Source organism: Manacus vitellinus, unplaced genomic scaffold (assembly GCF_001715985.3).
Source record: "Manacus vitellinus isolate BGI_N305 unplaced genomic scaffold, ASM171598v3 scaffold_4_pilon, whole genome shotgun sequence".
NCBI lineage: Eukaryota > Metazoa > Chordata > Aves > Passeriformes > Pipridae > Manacus > Manacus vitellinus.
The window spans coordinates 31,767,294-31,787,629 of NW_021940604.1; the positions used below are offsets into that span (position 1 = coordinate 31,767,294).

General features: G+C 35.3%; 1 protein-coding gene across 1 annotated transcript in view; it reads left to right on the top strand.

The window, feature by feature from the left end:
- The window catches only part of RNGTT (RNA guanylyltransferase and 5'-phosphatase), a 174,664-nt gene that overhangs the window by 76,008 nt on the left and 78,320 nt on the right, over positions 1 to 20,336 (top strand). Inside the window, exon 11 of the mRNA XM_029962821.1 lies at positions 5,591 to 5,659. Coding sequence (XP_029818681.1) covers positions 5,591 to 5,659 — 69 coding nt within the window. The remainder of the gene's footprint in view (positions 1 to 5,590; positions 5,660 to 20,336) is intronic.

Genomic DNA, 20,336 nt, shown 5'->3' on the forward strand with positions numbered 1-20,336 from the left:
CCCCCCCATTTTTCAGAAGGTATGTGCTGCCTTTAATTCCAAAAACCATGAATCCCCCACACTCAGTAAAGACTGTTTTGAAAATTTTATCGTATATTTGTAGTAATCTCAGTCAATGAACCAAAATCAAAACTTCTCTTAACACTTTGTTTTGGGCTCTATTTCTCTTAAAATGTGAACTACCCAACTTTTATTTGTGGAAAGTTTGAGATTCTGAGTTTTATTTTTAAGTAATATATGAAACCTTTTCCCCTGCTTACAGTCACTCAGATGGTATTTTTTGTTTTGAGACTGAAAGCAGCTGTTCAGTTCTTGATACCTACTCTGCTTTTAGAAACAAAACAAACCAAAAAAGACATGATGCTACAGGACAGGGGAAACCAGATAGGTTCTGGTGAGAAGGAAGGAGCAGAGACCACAGCCATAGCTTAGAGGACCAGCCTCCCTCACCTGACATTAAGCTCCTTTTGATAATATTTTCAAGCATTGCAAAGCAGCCTGAACAGAAGCTTATATCCTACCAACAGCATGCTTAATTCTTTTCCAGGAGGCCTCCTTTTCAAAATGTAATGTTTGAAAGCTGGAGTTTAGAATGTTAGTAGTTTGGATGATGGCTCCATTATTGCCTGATACATTTTGATTTTTTGGAGTGGAAACGTGATAGTTAGGGTGAATCTGAGGCAGATTATTTTTACATTGTTTTAACTGACCTTAACATAGAAATCTTTCTGTAGGATTTCTGATGTAATTCAAAATCAGGATTTATGAAGATTTATGTTGTAGGTTATTTTCAAAATGTTTTTCTTCTACCATAACAGGGGAGATCCAGATTTCAATTCTGATTTTTAAGGAAAATAGTTTTTTTCAAAAGGGGTTTAGTTTTTCTGTATTTAGTTGTTTGTTTCTTTGTTTTTTAAAAACTCAAATCCAGGGGAGTTACCCAATAGAAATACAGCTCTTCAGCTGGATTTGTGATTCGTAGATCCTTTCTTTAAACACTTCTTTGTGTAACAATAGAGATAAATTCTATCTTGTGAATTAGCAGAAATACGATTAAAATACTTCTCTTAATAGCAGACGCATTAAATTCAAGTGTTTTTTACTGACTGTTGTTAAACCACTGTATTTTTGAAAGCCTTCATACCACCCACTTTGGATGTAAAACTTTTTCTGGGATTTCTTAAATACATCAGCAACCAGTTTTAAAGTAAATAATTTTTATATTGAACTTGGATAATTAAGAGCTCATGGAAGAGTGTATACTGAGATGAATCAGGGCTATTGAGGAGATTGTCGTGTAAAAATAAAAAATACAGAAACTGTCAAACAAGATGAAAAAAATTCATGTAGAAATAAAAGAGAAGTGATATCCTATTTTAAAATCAGAATAGTCCATCTCTTTTAGAGAAGTGCAAGGAAAGAGACAATAATTGTTTTCTTTTAAAAAAGGTGAACTTGTGAATCTTTTTCTGAAGACTGTGTAGTAATTTTAAAGAATCTGTAGTGTCTACAGAGATCTATGACCTCATGTTTAGAAAACTCAACAGTTGCCAGGATGTGAGAATTACTTTGTAGCTCATGGTGAGGTCTGTCCTTTAAGCCAAGCTAAAACCTAAGTTGGTGAAGATTTTGGCTCTGGGAAGTTAGGAATGACAGTAGACTCATGTCTGGAGGTGTTTTACATCCTGGCTGACAGTTTGATTTGTAGCTTATTTGTAACTAGTACTTTTGAATGAACCATGTTCTCTTTCACAGCTTTCTCCATAGAGTGAACGGGTTGAGATGATCAGTAATTTGAAGGTGGCTCTGGAAAACTGCATGGGGACTGGCGCAGGCAGAGTTGCTCTAGCTTGACTTGGTAGTGAATGAAGCATATAGCAGTTCTGAAATTGAAAAAGCATGGAAAATGAACATATGTTTGTCTTGTATTATAACATTCAAAGGGATTTCTTTTGTACCCTCAAGTATTTTATGAAGCTAACAAGCAACGTCAGTTTTGAAATCAGAATATGGACAAAATGGATAGCAATATTTGCCATTGTGACACAGGAGATTGATAATTGTTGCATGCAAGGCCTGTAGCCAAATTATTTTGTAGAAAGTCAGTATGACTTTGAGGAGTCATTATTATGCTTTGGAATTTACATAACTCTCACAGTGTGTTGTGTTTCCATGAGTTGGGGGTTTTTTTGTAAGGGGAAGGAAATTAGTACTGCTTTGGTGACATACTGCTGCCCCTCATCTCAGTGGTTTAAGAGCAAGGATAAATACTGTTACTCGTCATACAGCTCTACTCAGTCCATGCAATTATACCATTCTTTTGCTTCGAGGAAAGTTATTAGATGTAGCAGTAATTTTTAGTTCTGTTAAAAGGTAAGAAGTTTTAAATAATAAACTGTAGTACGAGTACATGGCTTATTGCAGTGTTCACAGAGAAGCAGGAGACTGCAATAAGTGAACAAAGGAGTACACAAGTGGAAATAGATGCCACGAGCCTACAAGGAATTGGATGCCAGAAGAACTGGTTCACATGCATCACTTACTCATCTTTTATAAAATGTCATTGAGATGCATTGCACTTTATCTGATCCCTGGCAGTCATCCCAGTCAAACAGGTGTGCCATTTATCATGGCACCGATTAAAAAAGTGTTCTGTTCAAGCTAATTAGAAATTTTAACATGTAGAATATTGAACAACATTTTTAAAAGATGAACCATGATATTTGCATTGTAAGTTCATAAACCAAAAAAACCCCCTATTTTTTATTGTCCAGAATACTTGCTTGTATGTCAAATATTCCTCTTCTGCTCATTTTCCTGTAATTCCAAACTTTATACCGTATGTATTCTACTGTTCACATATATATAATTCAAATATAAACAGTAGTTTAATTCTCAAGAAAATTTCTATGAGAAGAAGGTCAGAGAAAATTTCCATCCCTTCCTTTCCTCCCCCAAATTGCAAATCTTTTCTAGTTAAAATTCCTTTCTCGTGTGTTATACATGTAATTCTCCTAATGAAAATGAAAGTAGCATAACTGAGAATGAAAGTAGAATAACTGGGAGTACAAAGAAATGTAGTTATCTGTTGAGGCTTGCTCTGGTTTTAAAACCCTTTTGTCTTTGATATCTAATTGACACTTTGGAAGAGCTGTCTGAGTGACAACAGTGTGGACCTCCAAATTGAGTACATATTCTAGTCTGAAACTGGGTGGCAGCTTGATGAGATGGATTCCCTTGCATTTTATAATTCAGGTGAAGTAGTGAATGAAAAGGAATATTAGAATGCATTTCTGAAATGGTAAATTTTGAATTTATATTTTCCTCTCCATTTATCAAGCTGTAATAGTGCTTTAATGTAGTTTTCTAAAACTACATGTGGACCAGAGTGGAGAGAGCTACAGGCCAAACAGTGCACAATAATAATGTTATGCTTTTCCATATACTCCAAAATAAAAAATTGTTTCTATACTCTTAAGTTTTATTTTGGGAAGGAATGCATAATTCAGTTGTGTAAGCTCCAGCGTAGAACCTTCCTTAATCTTCGTTCACGAAGCCTAGCCATGACAAGCTCCAGCACCAAAGTAACTGTGTCCTCAAGTTATAGTTCCCTTAATAACTTCAAATAAGCAGAAACAGAGGTGATTCGTTTCTCTTTACCACTTTGGTTAGGACCTTTTAATAAGCTAGCTAGAAATTTATAAAAAGTATAGTCTCAGCTAATTCGAAGTTTGTGTTTTGTTTTTTTAAATAGTTATTAATTAATATTACTATTCAGAGAGGTGTTTTGGTACTTGAATTTGATGAAATAGTTTTTGCATGTTTTTGTGAGTTTGAAGCGTATTCTTATTACAGATTTTTCACTGGCCAGTCAGTTTTGGAACTGTGTAGTCACCTTGCAAGTGATCCACAGAAACTTAGCTTGTGTAGAAATTAAAAAAACTCACATTTTTAAAAACTTTTTGACATTTGTTTAAGAATTTTTCCAGTGCATTCATTGCTCTGATGAAGCAAAGACTAACAATGAATTTATGAAAGACTTTGGATCATTTTATTGTTATTTTATGAAGACATCTGATGGCAGATTCATTCCACTGTGTGCTTCCACTGTAAATTTCAAAATAACAACAGGTAAACGTGAACTACAACTTCCAAGTTTCAAGTAGAGGCTTTCTCTCCTGAAAAATAGTGTTTCATTGGGTGATTTCTTACTCAGAATCAAATATTCTTAAAGTATTTTATCACTTGAGAGTACTCTTGTAGTGTGTTTTTTTCAATTAAGTTGTATCTAAACGTTGAGTAGTGAGAGCTTTATTTGTTGTTGGAGCTATAGACACAAATATGCTAATGACTGCATAAGAAAAAAGCTATGTTTTAATAGCAAAATGATCAGTCATTCTGTGCAAACGGTTATGGGTTTTAGTGAAATATGTTAGATTATTATTGTTTGAAACATTTGGGCATCGGCTTTTGATCCATAGAAACATGTAAGTGCATTACTTTTAGTTGTACAGCCCACAGTAGGATACAAATGTTAATTTTCAACTCCTTTCATACTTTTGCTCTTTACTGACTTCGTTTGAATAATTTAGTCATAATTTGATCAGTGGGTCATTAAGTTGGACTCTAGAGAGGAAACAGTACAAAATTAGCAGACCAGGCCAAAATGATACTTTTAAAATTGACTGTGATTTACTGAGTTCTGTATTTGCTATGTTTTATCACCGTATGGTTACTTATACACCAAAGTTTTTTCAAATATTACTAAAAGCAGCTACAACTTCAGGACAGATTCTTTGTCTCTACAGTAAATTATAAATTGAAAATAATAAAGAGGTATTTTTGTAATTCACCTAATTTTTGCTGTTACTTATCAACTGTAATTCTTCTTGGTTATTTGCTTTTCCTTAGGCAGGTCATAATTTATTATGGAAGTATATAATTAATTCTCATAACTGTTGACTAGCTGGTTTCAGTAGTTTGCTTAATTAGATATTTTTTCTCTAGTAAATGCATCTTGATGGATGTATTCACCTCCGTCTGGAATTCAGTCTTTGAAAGTGTAGAACAGAATATTCAAGATTCAAATTAATTCAGAGTTGTTTTATAGTTGTGTAGCTGTGTTACTGGGTTATTGCCCTAGTTAGGAAGTCTGTCAAATATGAATGTCCTGAAACATGAATGATGCCCTGAAATATTTTTCAGTAGATAATGTCAATCTAAAGTAAGTGCTAAATGTGTGTTAAAGTGGCAAATGGATTTTTAAATTTGCCTACAAATTACTTCAGTGTCCTATATTAGAATTGATATTTCTTCATCTTTCAGTGTATAGAACCATCTTGGTTTCTAAGTATTTCTTTTTGGACAGTGGCATTTTCCTTGAATTGAACTTGTTTTAGTGTTGAGTATTCCTTGTAAAAACTTGTAAGAACTGCTACTTTGTTGATGCTGGCATTTCCCAAGTGCTAGTTTGGGTAGAGTTTACTAGCAAATGATTGCAGTAGAAGGATATAATCTGCTTGGATGTGCAGTCATCACAAATGAAATATTTCTCTATGGAAAAAAGATTTCTTTCCCTTTTGTTCTACAGCTCCTGGAAGGAAACTTTGCCAGAGAAGTTAGCCATGAAGTGGATGGACTGATATTTCAGCCTACAGGAGTAAGTAGTGTAAAAATAGATTTTTCTCCCTTCATTCACAGATGAAATTCTCATTCTCCCTCTCCACTCATCCTCCCATCTACTCACTAATCTTTTTTTCGATCAGGATTAACTTTGCAGTGTTGCTTCTGACTTTTCCAGTTCCTCAAAGTACTAAAATTCAACTGGTTGCTATCTCATTTGTAGTATGTGTGACTTCTTATTAATCCATGGTGGTAGTTTTCAGAAATCAGCTCATTTTTTTTTAGCGTATGTACTATGATGTGCTGCTAAATAAGGAAGATTTTTCTATGACTGCATGAGTTCCATGAATTTTTCAACCATTGATTTGAGCTGTCGTATTATTTTGCTTTCTCAAGGATGCTCACACATTAAAATTTCATTAAAATTTGTGACTTATGTTGTCTTAGTGCAATTAAAGCATGATAAATTCTTGAGCTGTGTCTGCCAATATAAAGGTATATGAGTGAGCTAGGGAGAAGTCAGCAGAAGAACTGCAGACAACCAGGAAAAAAAAAAAAGGTAAATGGTTCTAAAGCTGCACAGGTGGCTTTAAAGGAAGTCAGTAGGATGGCCTCATCCATCCTATTACTGGTCCTGTTGAGTCTGATACAGTGGATAGCACTGCAATGTGTGTTGTTTATTGGCAGAGATCATGACTCTAACATCATCCATCCTGAATTTTTTTCTTAGCTTGTAAGTCATTGAATAGTTTGGGTTGGAAGGTACCATAAAGATAATCTAGTTCCAATCCCCTGCTAGACCATGTTGCTAAGAACCCCATTCAGCCTGGCCTTGAACACTTCCAGGCATCCACAGCTTCTCTGGGCATCCTGTTCCAGAACCTCACCACTCTTACAGTAAAAAATTTCTTCCTGATATCTAATCTAAAACTGCCATCTTTCAGTTTGAAGCCATTCCCCCTTGTCCTGTCACTACATGGCCATGTCAAAAGTCCCTCTCCATTTCCTTGTAGGACCCTTTAAGTACTGTGGGGCTGCTATAAGGTCTCCCAGGAGCCTTCTCTTCTCCAGGCTGAGTATCCCCAACTCCCTAAGCCTGTCTTCATAGGAGAGGTGTTCCAGCCCTCTGATCGTCTCAGTGGCCCTCCTCTGGACTTGTTCCAACAGGTCCACGTCTTTCTTTGTTTGGGCCCCAGACCCAGACACAGCACTCTGAGTGGGGTCTCTGAAAGCAGAGTAGAGGGGCAGAATCACTTCCCTTGATTTGCTGGCCATGCTTTTTGTGATGCAGCCCAGGATATGTTTGGCTTTCTGGAATGCAGGCTCACATTGCCGGCTAATGTTGAACTTTTCATCCAACAACACCCCCAGGTCTTTCTCCACCCAGCTTATACTTTGCTTGGGATTCTCCCTGACCCAGGTGCAGGATCTTGCACATGGCCTTGATGTTTGCACTGGCCCACCTCTCAGGTCTGTCAGGGTTTTTCTGGATGGCATCCCTTCCCTCCAGTGTCGACTGAATCAAATAAGGAATTGTTTTTGATTATTTCAAATTTGGCAGATATTTCTATCCTTACAGTTATTTGTGGAAAATACATGCATTTAGTTTTCCAGTTAAAACAGTTTTCCTGGTCTACTTCCTATATTGTAGATCTTACCAAGGAATGATGATACTTCAGCCTGGAAATAAGATCAGCTTCTCTATTTCAAGTACTATGTCAGCTGTTATCCACAAACCAATAAAGCAATGAGGCCACATATCTTTTTTTTTTTTTTTTATTATATAGCTATTTCAAATTTAAAGCAAAACTACTAGGGTAAAGGAAGTTCATACTTTCATAAGAAGTCCTGATGATATTGTAAAATCTAAAGCAATTTGTAAAGGTTTCTCAGAAGCACTTTCCTGAATATTAGAGGTTAAGCTATGCAGAGTTACTACAGATAAATTTGAAATTGCCTTTTCTAGTTGAGATGGATTTTCTGAAGAACATGTCTTTTTGCTGTTGTTACAGGAAATCAATATGTGATATGTTTTGTGTTTCTAGAACTTGTGTTTTCTAATTTAACATACTGAAAAATTTATAACCCAACTGAAACCTAATTTTCTTTTTGAAAGATGCTTATGAAGGTTTTTCATCTTTAATATATTTGTTTAGTCTAATTTAATGTTCAAAATTTAGTATTTCTCAGTTTATGGAATGTGAGTTTGTTTCATCTGTTATTAAACTGATTTTCCTGGATGAAGCAATGTGCAGTTTTCTCAGTGTGATGACTTTTGTAGTTCAAAAAATATAAATAATATATTTAGAGCAAAAGATATTGTTGTAGACCTGTCAATTGGGAAATAAGTATGAAAAGGATGAGGCTGATAGAGATAGCTGATACTGCTTTTTATTTTATGTTGTACAGAGGGAATAAATTAATAGACAACAGTACAAGGGCAACAGTATAACAGTGCTTAAATGACCCCTTGAGAATACTAGCTGAAATAATTTTTTTGTTGTAGTTAAATGCATGATGTATTACTTTTCACAGAGAAAACAACAACCCCTTTTTGTTGATTGAGGTAGAAACCAGTTTGTCTCAAGAGAAGAGACCATGGCAAATCCAGAAGCAAACAGTTCTTAACAACTATTTTTATTGACATAATTGATAGGAATTTTATAGGAAAAAAACCAGAAATGATACTGCATTTTAGAAGATCAGGGAATTTAAGAATGCCTTTTGAGAGCTCCTGAAGTCTCATGTGTGTTTTGAAGAGACGAACACAAAAGTAGACAGGAACTGGAGCAAAATCACAAAGAATGATTAAGTGGCAGCAGAGGAAGATGAGTGGAATGTCACCATTTACAGGCAATTTTTTTTTTTTAAATACCCACACTTTCCATATTTTTAATAGTTGAAGCAAAATGCAGAACATAGCTATTTAATATAAAAAATATTGAGCTTACTGATTAGTTTAGTCTGTTTGAAAGTCTTTTCTATGTTTCCTCTTCTCACCTACCCCATTTATTCAGAGATGTTTCCCTTGGTCTGTGCTCTTATGCAAAGGTATCTAGACCTGAGTATATGGATATATTCCCCACTAGCTATAAGGCAGCACTTGTACTGGAAATCAACATGGATGGAGAAAAATATTTTGTTGATTTTAAGTGTGGTTTAGTTTTGATTTGTAATAAAAATACCTCAAATGATCTGTGAATATGAATTATGCTTTTAGCCTCTAAGAGCTCTGGGTTTTCTCACTCTTCTCTTTGGTTTGAAGAGATTTGGCATCAAGTGTCTCTGTATTAGTTCAGCTTTGAGAGATTGGCATGCTTTAATAAAAAGGGATTTGTGAAAAAGTTTTACTTCTGCATCTAGGCTTTCAATTGGATATAAGAGGGTTTATTTGCTTCTGTTAGTCTTTCTATCTAAACTCATATTATGAATAGCCAGGTTCTTATACTGAAGCAGAAATTGTTTTGCACTGTGACTGGTGATGGTAGAAGCAATGATAAGTAAGGAGATTGTTCTCTGTCTATGCAGGTTAGTTTATTTTGCAAGGTCATGCTAACTGAGCAGTATTATTCCTACCTAATTAACCAGTTACTCAAATTCCTTATATTGGTTATTGCCTCGGGTATACAAGTGCATAATTTCAAAGTGACAGTAGCAAGGCAATGACTGAGGCCTCCTTCTTCCCCCTTCCTCTCTTTTCAGTCTGAAAGCTTTCACAGATCATGAGAAGAGCATGTTTAGTGGAAGTGATGGAGACTTTTGCCTAGTTTATGATTTAAGAATGCTTTGTAGGTAATTTAATGTGATGTGTGCTTCTTATGCACCTCCTACCATACTCTTAACAACTCCCAAATGTTTTCTTACTATTATTTCTCTTCTTCCCTTTGTATTCTTTTCCTTTCCTCTATTCCTTTTCATGCATTCTCTTTATCCATCAGCCTGTTTCCCACATTCCTTTTGATTTATCTATGTTACTTCTTCCTAACACTTCTTTTCCCTGCATCGTTTTCTATCCATTTAAGATGCTACCACTATAACTCCCATATGCCTAAGTCAGCTCTGTTCCATCTGATCAGATTTCTGATCCCTGTACCAGGTTGGCAGAGCAGGGACCACAGCTAAGGGCTAATTAGGAGTGAAACTTCAGCAGGAAGCTTCACTCTGGGATCATGCCCCAGACAATGAGTGAATTAGTTTGAAGGTAAAATCCAAATGCCTTATTCACAGATTCTGAGTGCTTGTGTAAAGACTGGAAACTTCCAGTCCTTTTTTTCGAAAGATTACTTCAAAACAGCACACTTCTTACATTTGTTTTAGAACACTTCAGTTTGCCAGCCTGTGTGTTTTTAATGAAAATCTTAGAAATGGCCTCTTCTGATGGCAGAATTGGCTTTCTGACCTATGCTCACTCATCAGTGAAATTAATTTTATTGTCTGCCTTGTAAATCATACCTTTGCTAGACATCTCAGATTGTCTAATTTTTATGCTAGTAATCTCTTAATAACCAGCTTTCTTTCTGGCTTAAACTACTGCTTTTCCCTAGAAGCATTTAGGAATTATTTTCTTACTCTAGCCAACTAAAAGATGGCTTGCTGACCATCAGTTAGGAAGGCCTAAGGACAGTTTTTGAACATCTGTGCTAAGCTTGTATCACAATTTATTATCTTCTGTTCTGTTTTTGCCTCCTGAGCTCTGTGATGTTTTGGCATTGGCTCAGTCTGATTTCTGTTTGGTACTTCTTGCTTTTATTTTGGATGTGGAATTAAGTCCAGTTGTGTGGATTTGGGATTTTTACAGGGAAGGATGAAGGGCAGCTGCTAAGCTCTGTTCTTCTAGGATAAATGTTATTTTAAAGAATTGCCGAGTTATTTAACATATAACTTTTCATACTGAATGCTAATATAAAACTTAGCCTTTAAAATGAAAGAATAATGGACAGATTTTTATAACTGACTAATATTGCATGAGTTGTTAATATATCTTCCTCCCCTTCCCTTGGCAGACTTAGTAGTGATCTGAAATGCTTGATTGCCTGTTAATTATTTGTGCTATTCCCATTGTATAATAGGCTGTATTATTTTCTGTCTCTGTAAAAGTTCACCCAAAGTCACTGAAGTTAACACTGAATGAAATATCTCCAATAGATGCCACCAAATAAAGTATCTCCATTATTTTTTTCATTATGCAGTGCCAGTTTTTCCTAAATAACCCTATGTAATTGATAAGCCTTTTCTTCCATAGTGTACGTTTTATCAAATGGTCTGTGAATTTTTAGACATAGGCCAAGCCACTTGCTGGCTTATTTCTGAAACTCAGACATCTTGTTTACCAGTGATGAGGCATCAATTATTGTTACATATTTCTACTGCAATAGCAAGTAATGGCTTTAGATAGTCTCAGATATAGTGTCAATACTGAAGCTGATATATAAAGGCTTAGGAAGAATCATATGATAACTTAGATTTTCGCTTCTAAGAAATATATAAATTTCTGGATTTAGCTTTCTAATTCTGCGCTGATTCATGTAAGATTTGGAGGCAATGGAATACAATAGAATGAAATAGATCCTTTCAGTTGGAAGAGACTACAACGATCAGCCTGTCCAACTGCTCGAGCACTTCAAGGCTGACCAAAAGTTAAAGCATGCTGTTAAGGGCATTGTACAAAAACCTCTTAAACACTCACAACTTTGGGGCATTAACCACATCTTTAGGAAGCCTTTTGAAGTAAAGAAATGCACTGTAAAGAAATGCTTCTTGATGTCCAGTCTAAACCTCTCCTGGCTCAGCTTTGAACTGTTCCCACAAGTCCTATCACGCTGCACCAGGGAACACAAATACAACTTGTGAACAGATGCTAAGATTTTGTTTTTCTCTAGAGTTTGCAGCAGAAGGAAGGAGAATCTGGAGAGAAAAATTTTCATCAGTCTTACTGCTGATCCACACTACTAAAACCTCTTATGTATCTTTAGAATATCTCTTTGCTAAACGTGATTTCTTCTGTAAGAGGAATGTTCATGACTGAATCTGTTACTAGTCAGGATATGCTGCTGTCATGTCAGTGTGCTTTTATGTGTGTTGTCATGTCTTTTTGTGCAGTTGTAGGTTTTCCTTTGACAGAGAACTTGCTGTCAATCTCCTGAAATGCCACTGAGCTTTGCAACTCTTTTTTGCCTATGAATAGTTGTTATATTCAATTTCCATGGCAATGTTCCTTGCAATTCATCTCTTAAATAGCTAGTCCTATCTCAAATACACCATTCTATTATCTGCTTTATGACCATACTCAAATTTATTAGTGATACACAGCATTTCTTTGAGAGATTTTCTGTTACCATACAAATAAAATTCTTATACCGATTCAAGTTTGTCTTTCCTGTCTTGAGGTGATTTGTTTTCTAGTATTTTTTTAAAAACAGAAAAATAGAAAATTAAGAAACAGTAACAGCAGAAATGCTAACTTAAACACCAGTAAGTAAGGTCTAATAATTTAATTACAGCTCATTTAATTAAATAATTGAGACTCCTAGATACAACTACCATGATATTTGAACACAGCAAATTTTTATGATTTCCACTTTCCAAGAACCTGAGATAATTCCCACCTCAGGAAATCTGAGCATTTCTTACAGGTGCAAACTCCTGCATCCACAGCTGAAAAAAAATGACCAAAACCCCTCCCCCCGCCTTTATGAGTAATGTTTAGCTCTGAATATAGTAAGGTTGTAGCAAAAGTTTTTCTTGTTTAACTTTCTGCTCTTGGTCCTCTAGTACATTAGATTGAAATGCAAAGTTATTTGCTATTTGCCAAAACTTTTTAATCTGACTTCCTTTTTGTGTCTGCGTGAATAGATGTCACTGCCTTGAGTCTGATTACCTAAAGAGAATGTTAGTTTTAACTGTATGTTATCTCATTTCTTTGCTATACTGCCTGACATTCTCTAATTTCTCAGGCTGTGTTTATGGGCCCTATTTAAATAGGTTCTTGAACTTCTGTTGTGCAGTTTAATCATTCTGCCTGCCAGTGGCATTAGGAAAGATCTTTCTTACATTATGTGTACTAGTCATCCTTGAGATTGTCAGTTGACATTAATATGGTGGTGTCTGTGCATGTGTTGTTTAGGAGAAGAAAAAAAAGGCTTTTTCTGGATGCTGCTGTTCTGAATGTTGGGAAATTGAAGATGTAGAATTATCATTCATAAAGGCTTTCAAATACAATTTTTGCATAGCTTCTTCATATCAAAGCTGGATGTCAGGGAGTTTGATGAATGCACTTGCTATTATGCTCCTAATTATGTCAGATTGCACATACTTTCTAACTAAAATAAATAGATAAGTGTTAGGAATATATGCTGTAAATGTGATTTCGGGTGAGAATACCAACTCAATCATTCAGCTTTTGCAAAACATACTGCTTTTAAAAGGGTAAGTCTCTGTTCCACAAATTGTATCGATTTATATGTGTTGTGCATCAGTTTTGAAAAACAAATCTCTTTTATGGCCAGATAGGGAAATCTAGGAGAGGTTCTGCTTTAAATCAGTGAGAACTGTTTGCTGAATCATCTGAGTAGTTGATTCATCTCTTGATGCTTAATATAGGCTAATGAAGTGGCCACTTGTCTTCATGGCAGTGTGTCAACTCATCCTGAATTTTACACGAATCTTTCCAGGATTGAGAAATTATTAGATCAGGAATGAACTTGGAAACCGGACAATGTAATGGTACATATTTTGTCAACACTCTCTTTTCTTCAGATCCCAGCATAGATATCCATAAACAAGAGTGCCTCTTATGATTCCTTTATACCCTTTCTATCAAACGAAAAGATTTAGCAAAATATCTGGAAGAACTATGTTGTGATTATTTTCTCCCAGTACTGTCTTCTGTACGTACTAGAACAAGACAACCAACTGACCTCTTAAGTTTCCATGAAGATCCTTTGTACAATGTTTGTACTTTTTATTAGTCAGGAGTATAGTAGTAAAACAAAAATAGTGGTATCTGGATAAGGCAGACTATTTGCTAGATCCTCTTCCTGATCTTTTGGTGTAAGCAGTAGTCAAGCATTTCAGGAAAATGACACATGTACCGAAGATGTGAGAAAGCAAGGTGGCTTTCAGAGGTGTATCAGCACTTGTATTGTGGTATCTGGATGGACAAAACAGTTCAAGACACTTTCTTTAAAAAGCAGAATGTTTTACTCTACATTGCTCTGTTATTCATAATTTGAGATGTTTACTGGGTCACTGTTCTTAAAATCAGTGAAATTGAAAGTGGATGATAAATATAACTAAAAGTTAACTGAATTTTTTAATTATAAAAATAATTAGGTAGCATGTATTATTAGATAAACATTTAAAGGTAACTGTATATTTGGTGACAGCACATATTAAAGTATTCATATGCACGGTACTGTGCAAAACAGGAGCTCTGCAAGGCTCAGAGGTGCCTGCAGAATAGTGTTCTGTACCTCTGAAGAGGTACAACAGAACATAGTTGTGATAATTCAGTCTTGTTTTGACTGACAGTAACTTTAGTTTCAGTTGTGATTGTACTCCCTGTTCCATTCATTAGTTCTCCTAGCCTTTGACATTCCCAAAATAGAGAACCAAGTCCATTAACAATGCAAGTCTTGAGCTTGATATGAAAGCTATAAATTGCTTTTAAGAGAACTTCATTGTCTTCCACTGACATGCGTGCTGAATGATTTAGATGTGATTGTATCATACAAGTTAGTACTTTCTACTCTTCTGAGTACAGTTAGAAGGACAGTGATGGACTTCATGCCATGACTGTAGAAGTCAGAGATCAGAAACCTGATGAAAATTTCTTATGTAATTAGTGCAGATATTCCTAATGCAAAAGCTTATTTTCTTTTAAGGTTGCTATTTGTGTTTCTGAAATGAAACTCACATTTTCTACGTGTTACTCTAGAAGCTGTCCGTGAAATAGAGGAATGTACAACTGCAACGTGTCTACTGGTTCATTCCAAAAGGGGAAAATTATTAGGAATCTTAGCTGGAAGTATCCCAGATTTCCAATTGCAGATGTTCTGTACACTTTGAATTGTTCATTAAAGAAACAGTTAGTACACTTGTTACGTCCTATCTGAAAGTTTTGACAAGTTTGAACTGACAAGCAGTAGGTTGTTTGTTTCCAAGCAGTGATCATTAGAAATCCCAAGAAATCCAGTATCTGTATATTCATTCAAGCACTGTAATGAAACGTGTTTTATGCAACACAAGATTCTCTAGAGAGAACTTTTAACTTATGAGAGCAATTAAAATGTGTCTTTGAGACTTGTCAGACAGTGAATTGATTTTGCTGTTGTTAAGGGAAAATATGGCTTGTTCTGCTGGTAATGAGGAAAAGGAACTATAGAAGAATGAAAGATAATTCTAAATAGTTTTGGAAACACTCAACTGTTTAACAAATGTAAGTTTATCACAGGATCCAGTGCTCATAGGATGAGCTTGAAAAAGGGAAAAAAAATTTGCGTGGTTAACAAAACAAGAATTGCAATGTTGTTCCTTTTGCCTTCATGTATAAAGTTCTAGTTTTCTATCTAAATCTGTTCTGCAAGATGTCTGATGCATATGATGGTGAGGAAAAATGTAAGTTTAGTTGGAGATGAGAATGGCAGAGGTCAGTATTTGCTAGTTTTTAGCCAGCATACTCCTTTGCAGCTCTCAGCATCAGCTAAAGTCAAGCAAAGCAAAACCAGATTTGGCTTTTTGGGGTTGTTCTCCCTGCCCCCAGCTGGTTCAAAGGCCAGTAGACAAAGAAAGTTGACTCAAGTGTTATTGCTTTGTTTGTTATTTACAGAATATTTTTTAAAAGTATCAGTGTTAAGTAATACAGATTTTTCTGTTAGACAACTATACATTTATATAGTGTACTATGTCAGCTATATTGTATTTCTGAAACCTTCGATGCTTTTTTTTTCCAGAGCTTCAGATTAACATGCTTTTGGAAGAATATGTTTGATTTTTTGAGTAGAACTCTTTCAAATATAGAGCACAGTACTATTTCCATCTATGAAGACTGTAGGAAATAAACCTCTCCCTTCTATTAGATTAGGTGTAAAAACAAACCTGAAGATTTTCTATGTAATTTTTCAGATAAGAGATTTTGGTAAAGGTTTTTTTCTTATTTTCAGGCAGATTAAGTAATACAGTCATGGTGCTTTTTCATTGTTACAAATTTAGTTTAAACTTTACATTTCATTGAAATGTTGGAACTAGTAAAGAACATGAGTGCAACATTTTATAATTTGCATATGAACAAGAACAGCCAGGTAATTTTGTGATTGTTTGTTCACATTTTAAAAGACTTCTGCAGGATAAGATGTATTTTCTATGCTTGCTGTACCTGTTTATGCAAGACCTGATATTTTACTTGCAGAAATGTCACGGGAAATGTATTTTTGTGTATTTGCACTACTGACCCTTTTCAGTTTCTGGATGGCACAGATGCCTTGTCAGGGAACTGAAACCTAGCGTTGGTCATCAGATCAGAAAATAGGCTAGCAAGCATTGTTGTAGAATAAATCAGGATTTTTTTTTTCTCAGAGTCATGAACTGCATACAGGTAGTTTACAAACAGAACGTAATTTGTCAAATAAATTGTTCACTGAAAATCATTCCCATGGCTGTGATTGCCATGCACTATGTTGGTCCATCTGCATGGAGAGCAGCTACAATGCTAGTAAGAGTCTTTGTTCAGATGGTTTTGAGAATTTTGGTTGCTGGGTTGGTTGATAAAAAATTTAAAATTCTGTATAGCTGCAGGTAAGGGTTGCTTAGGTGTAATTATGAATTGTGTCTTTTTATTCTGTAGCTCCTTCTATGCGTTTCATGCAAGATGCTCTTGCACATCTGACAATTGTTGCATGAAGTCAGAGAGTATAATGGAAACCAGCTCTAATATAATTATTCTTTATGGTGCCATCAGTCTCTTGGCTTTTTTTCCAAAAGGCTGTATTACTCAGACTTACTTTGTCACAGTTAATTAGTTTGCCCTTATGCTTATGTTTGACTTTGGCTTTGATACTGCATGCTTGTGAACTATTAATGTCTTTAATAAATCTTTACAGCTGCTAGATATGTGGAATGTTATGGAACAGATACTAAATGAAAACTGGATTTAAGCTAATACATTCCTTGGAGCATGTTAGAAATTAAAGTGGTTAGCTACAGTACCACAGACGATGTTACTATGGAGAGAGCTTCTGTTTCCATGACATTTGCATGCATATTTTGCTAGGCCTTCAAAAGAAGTAGGGTTCTGTCCTCTATCAAATTTGGTGGATGTTATCCCATTACTTCTGAAACTCTGTGGTGTCTCACTGCAAACATATATGAATTAATTTCTTAGAAGTATGACTGGCCAGGAAAAAAGTGGAAATGAAAAAAGTTATTAAAATTTGTATCATGCAGAAGGCAATTTTTTTTAATAGTATTTTTTTACTAGAATAGATATTCCAGCTTGATTTTAATTGCATATATACTGGTCTGTTTGTATACATTTTGGTTGCTTAAAAAAGCCTACAGCTATTAAAGAAGTAAAGTAGAATTTTGCTGGTTTTAGAAAAAGATTATGTTTAGCTGTATAGCTAATGTTTTTTTAGGGTGAGAACTGCCTTGTACTGGAGTGGAATTTTGAATAGCAGTAAAATTTTAAATCAAGTCATGATGTAACTCACTGTTTAAGAATCAGTTATTGGCCCAGGGGTAAATTGCAAAAGCTAATTTTTCTTAGGATGAAAGAAGTGCTTTTGAGATATGAAAGTCTTGGTAGCTATTAATGAAGGGGCGTTTCTCTAGGAACTGTTAGGGCAATGTCATGGTCAGCTGCTGGCAGCTTTTGACTGCACTCCTGCATTTCTGACTGTGGTGACATATGGTCACAGTTCTCTTCTGCAAGATTATGCTTACTTAAATACAGGTGGGTATGATCCCCAGGTGCTGGAATAGAAGGAGTCAGGGAACAATGCTGCTTGCTGAACACCACTGTGTGACCTATTCTCTCCTGTACAAAGGTTGCTGGAGAGGAGGGATGCAGTGAGTTAAACACCATTCAGTATTCTTCTGTCAACCCTAAGACAGAATTGCTTTCCTTCTGTTCCTAATGAACAGCTGACTGTTGTTCCCTTTGTACACTACTCTTATGGTCTAATTAGGTTTTAGTATCCTAGAGTGGGTTTGTTTTTTTAATGGTCTTTTTTTTTACCCCCAGTTGCAAGTGGGAGTCTAAAACTTCTGATTCTTTGTGATACCTTCTTGGAGCATATTATTCTGTAATGTGTTTGCAACAGTTATAAACGGTTGTCAGGACCTGAGCTGATACCTCTTTTGAAACCCACTTTTTTCAAAGCTTTTACCAATTTCACACATTTTGAAAGCACAAATTCACATGTGCAGCAGAGGGGAAAATATTCTCAGAAGCCTAATAACCTAAGTGTTGTCTATTTAATGCAAGTAAAATTTTGGTCCACCTATTTTGGTGTTTTGGTAAATGAGGAATGGTGCTTCACCTAATATCTTCCCCCAACTTCCAGTATAATCATTGTTCCAACTTTATTTTAGCCAAGATGTCTTTGTTTTCCACTTGAACTGAATTTCTAGATCTTTCTGCCAAAACCAGTACCACTTACTCCCCATCTGCTAATTCTAAGGGTCATGTTCTTTGTCCCCACTTTAGAATAATTTATTTCAACAAATAGCCGATTGAATGATTTTGATTTATAAAAATCATGTTCTCCTTCTGCTAAGGATACAATAGAAAAGGTTTTTAAAAGATGGCTGATAGAATGAGCATGGTACTTACTGTTCGTGGTGTCAAGAGAGGTGTAGCTCTCTTTTTGGAGTACCAACTGGATCAGTGACTGGTGGGTTTGTTCACTTTGCTGCCATGCCTGTATCTCTCCTCTCACTCTGCTATAAGAAAATATTTGAAGGATTCTATTGAAATTGTATTACAAATAGGATGGAGCTTGACAGTAATCTAGTTTATTAGCTTAGAGTTCATACTAGCATGCCTATTATTATCTCTGCATTTTATTAACACATTGAAATGATAAACTCTCTATATCTTGGAGGTGGGAAGAGATTTGTAAACTATCTTTTGAACATCATCACAGATTCTTGCTTGAACCAATGATGTTATTTTTTCTCTATGTCATTATCAATTGTGACAGAGACACAAAGCTTTATGTTGTAGAGGTTAAAGAATGGACTGATGTCTTTTTTTGACATTAGCAAAAAGGATGCATGGGAAACTAAATAAGTTGTAAAACCTTTTAGAGGGATATCAGATTTGAAAGAAACTTCTCCTGCATTGGCTCAGGTTTGTCTGCTTTTTTCTTCCAGAATTTTCCAGTGACTGCACATCAGACATTTCAATTCACTTGATAGATGCTGTTCTGCAACAGCAACATGAGTTGCAGTTCTTTTTTTTATGAAGTATAATTCTGTTTTTTAAATACATTCTATACTTGTTTATGGAAAAGCTGTGTTTAACCATTCTTTCTGTTCCCCCTTGTTAAAATGTTAAACTGTTAAATAGCAGCTAAACCTGATGACATTTGTTTTTGCAAATGGTAATTGTCTCTTACCCCCTCCCCTAATTCTTTGGCCCTTCAGCTGCTTTCCTGCTCACAACATAGCTACATTAACATTTTAACATTTGGTATAATTAAAGAAGAAACATTTAAGAAAAGGGAAAGGAGAAATAAGTCTGTCTGTAACCCTTCTGCCAGTAACAGAATGAAAGCTCCCTTCCAGCAGCAGAGATCTCATGTTGCATGTCTGATTGGTGTTTGTGTGGTCATGCGCTGTAGAAGGGATAAAGAAAAAATTTGTGAGGCAGAAGCTGTTGTTTGGTTCTGGTTTCAAATTGGTTACAAGGCAATTTTAACAACCAATATCAGAACAACTGCTTTTAATGGCAGAATTTGATTCCTAAGAAGGATAACAACTAATTTCACAGTAACTGGAGTTTTTTGAGTACTGTTTTTAAAATAAAACCTACATTTCTTCTTCTCTTTACTTACCCAGAACCATTTGATGACTTCCTCTTTCCTAAGTGAGAACTAAAAGGATTAATTTCTTACAGAGAGTGGGCAGAATCCTGTCATTTTCTTCTTTGGAATGCTATGTTTCTTGTTCTTAGAGAAGGATTTTTCCCTGTTCATTATCCAAATTACTCTCCTGAAAATGCAGTTTTAAGTTGTATTAGTCCTGTAGCAGACTTGAAAGAGAAAATACATACTGATTTTTTTCAATATACATTTTTCCCCACTTTGCTTTTCATCTCCAAGCACATCAGCTTGCTACTTGCAAAGTAAAAGCACAGTGAAGCAAGCACATGATGAGTTCTACTGGTTGGACTGTTCTCACGTTGTATGGATGTTTTCTTGTGAAACTATGGATGTAAAATATGTGATTTGCTATTTTAATGTCCACAGCTAATAATGAACTTAACATGATTAAAAATCATCATTTTATAATTTATATATTACAATATGTAGTTGAAAAGACTAGTTTCTGTTGCTTCTTACAAAATACCCCAGCATTCAGTATTCAAGCAAGAGTCATGAATATTTAATTCAAGGAGATTTGTAGCCCTGTAAAATGTAATAAGCTAGCCCTTAATGACAATTTTGTGTAACATACGTTTGGCAACATGTAGAAAAAAATCCCGCTGGCAATTC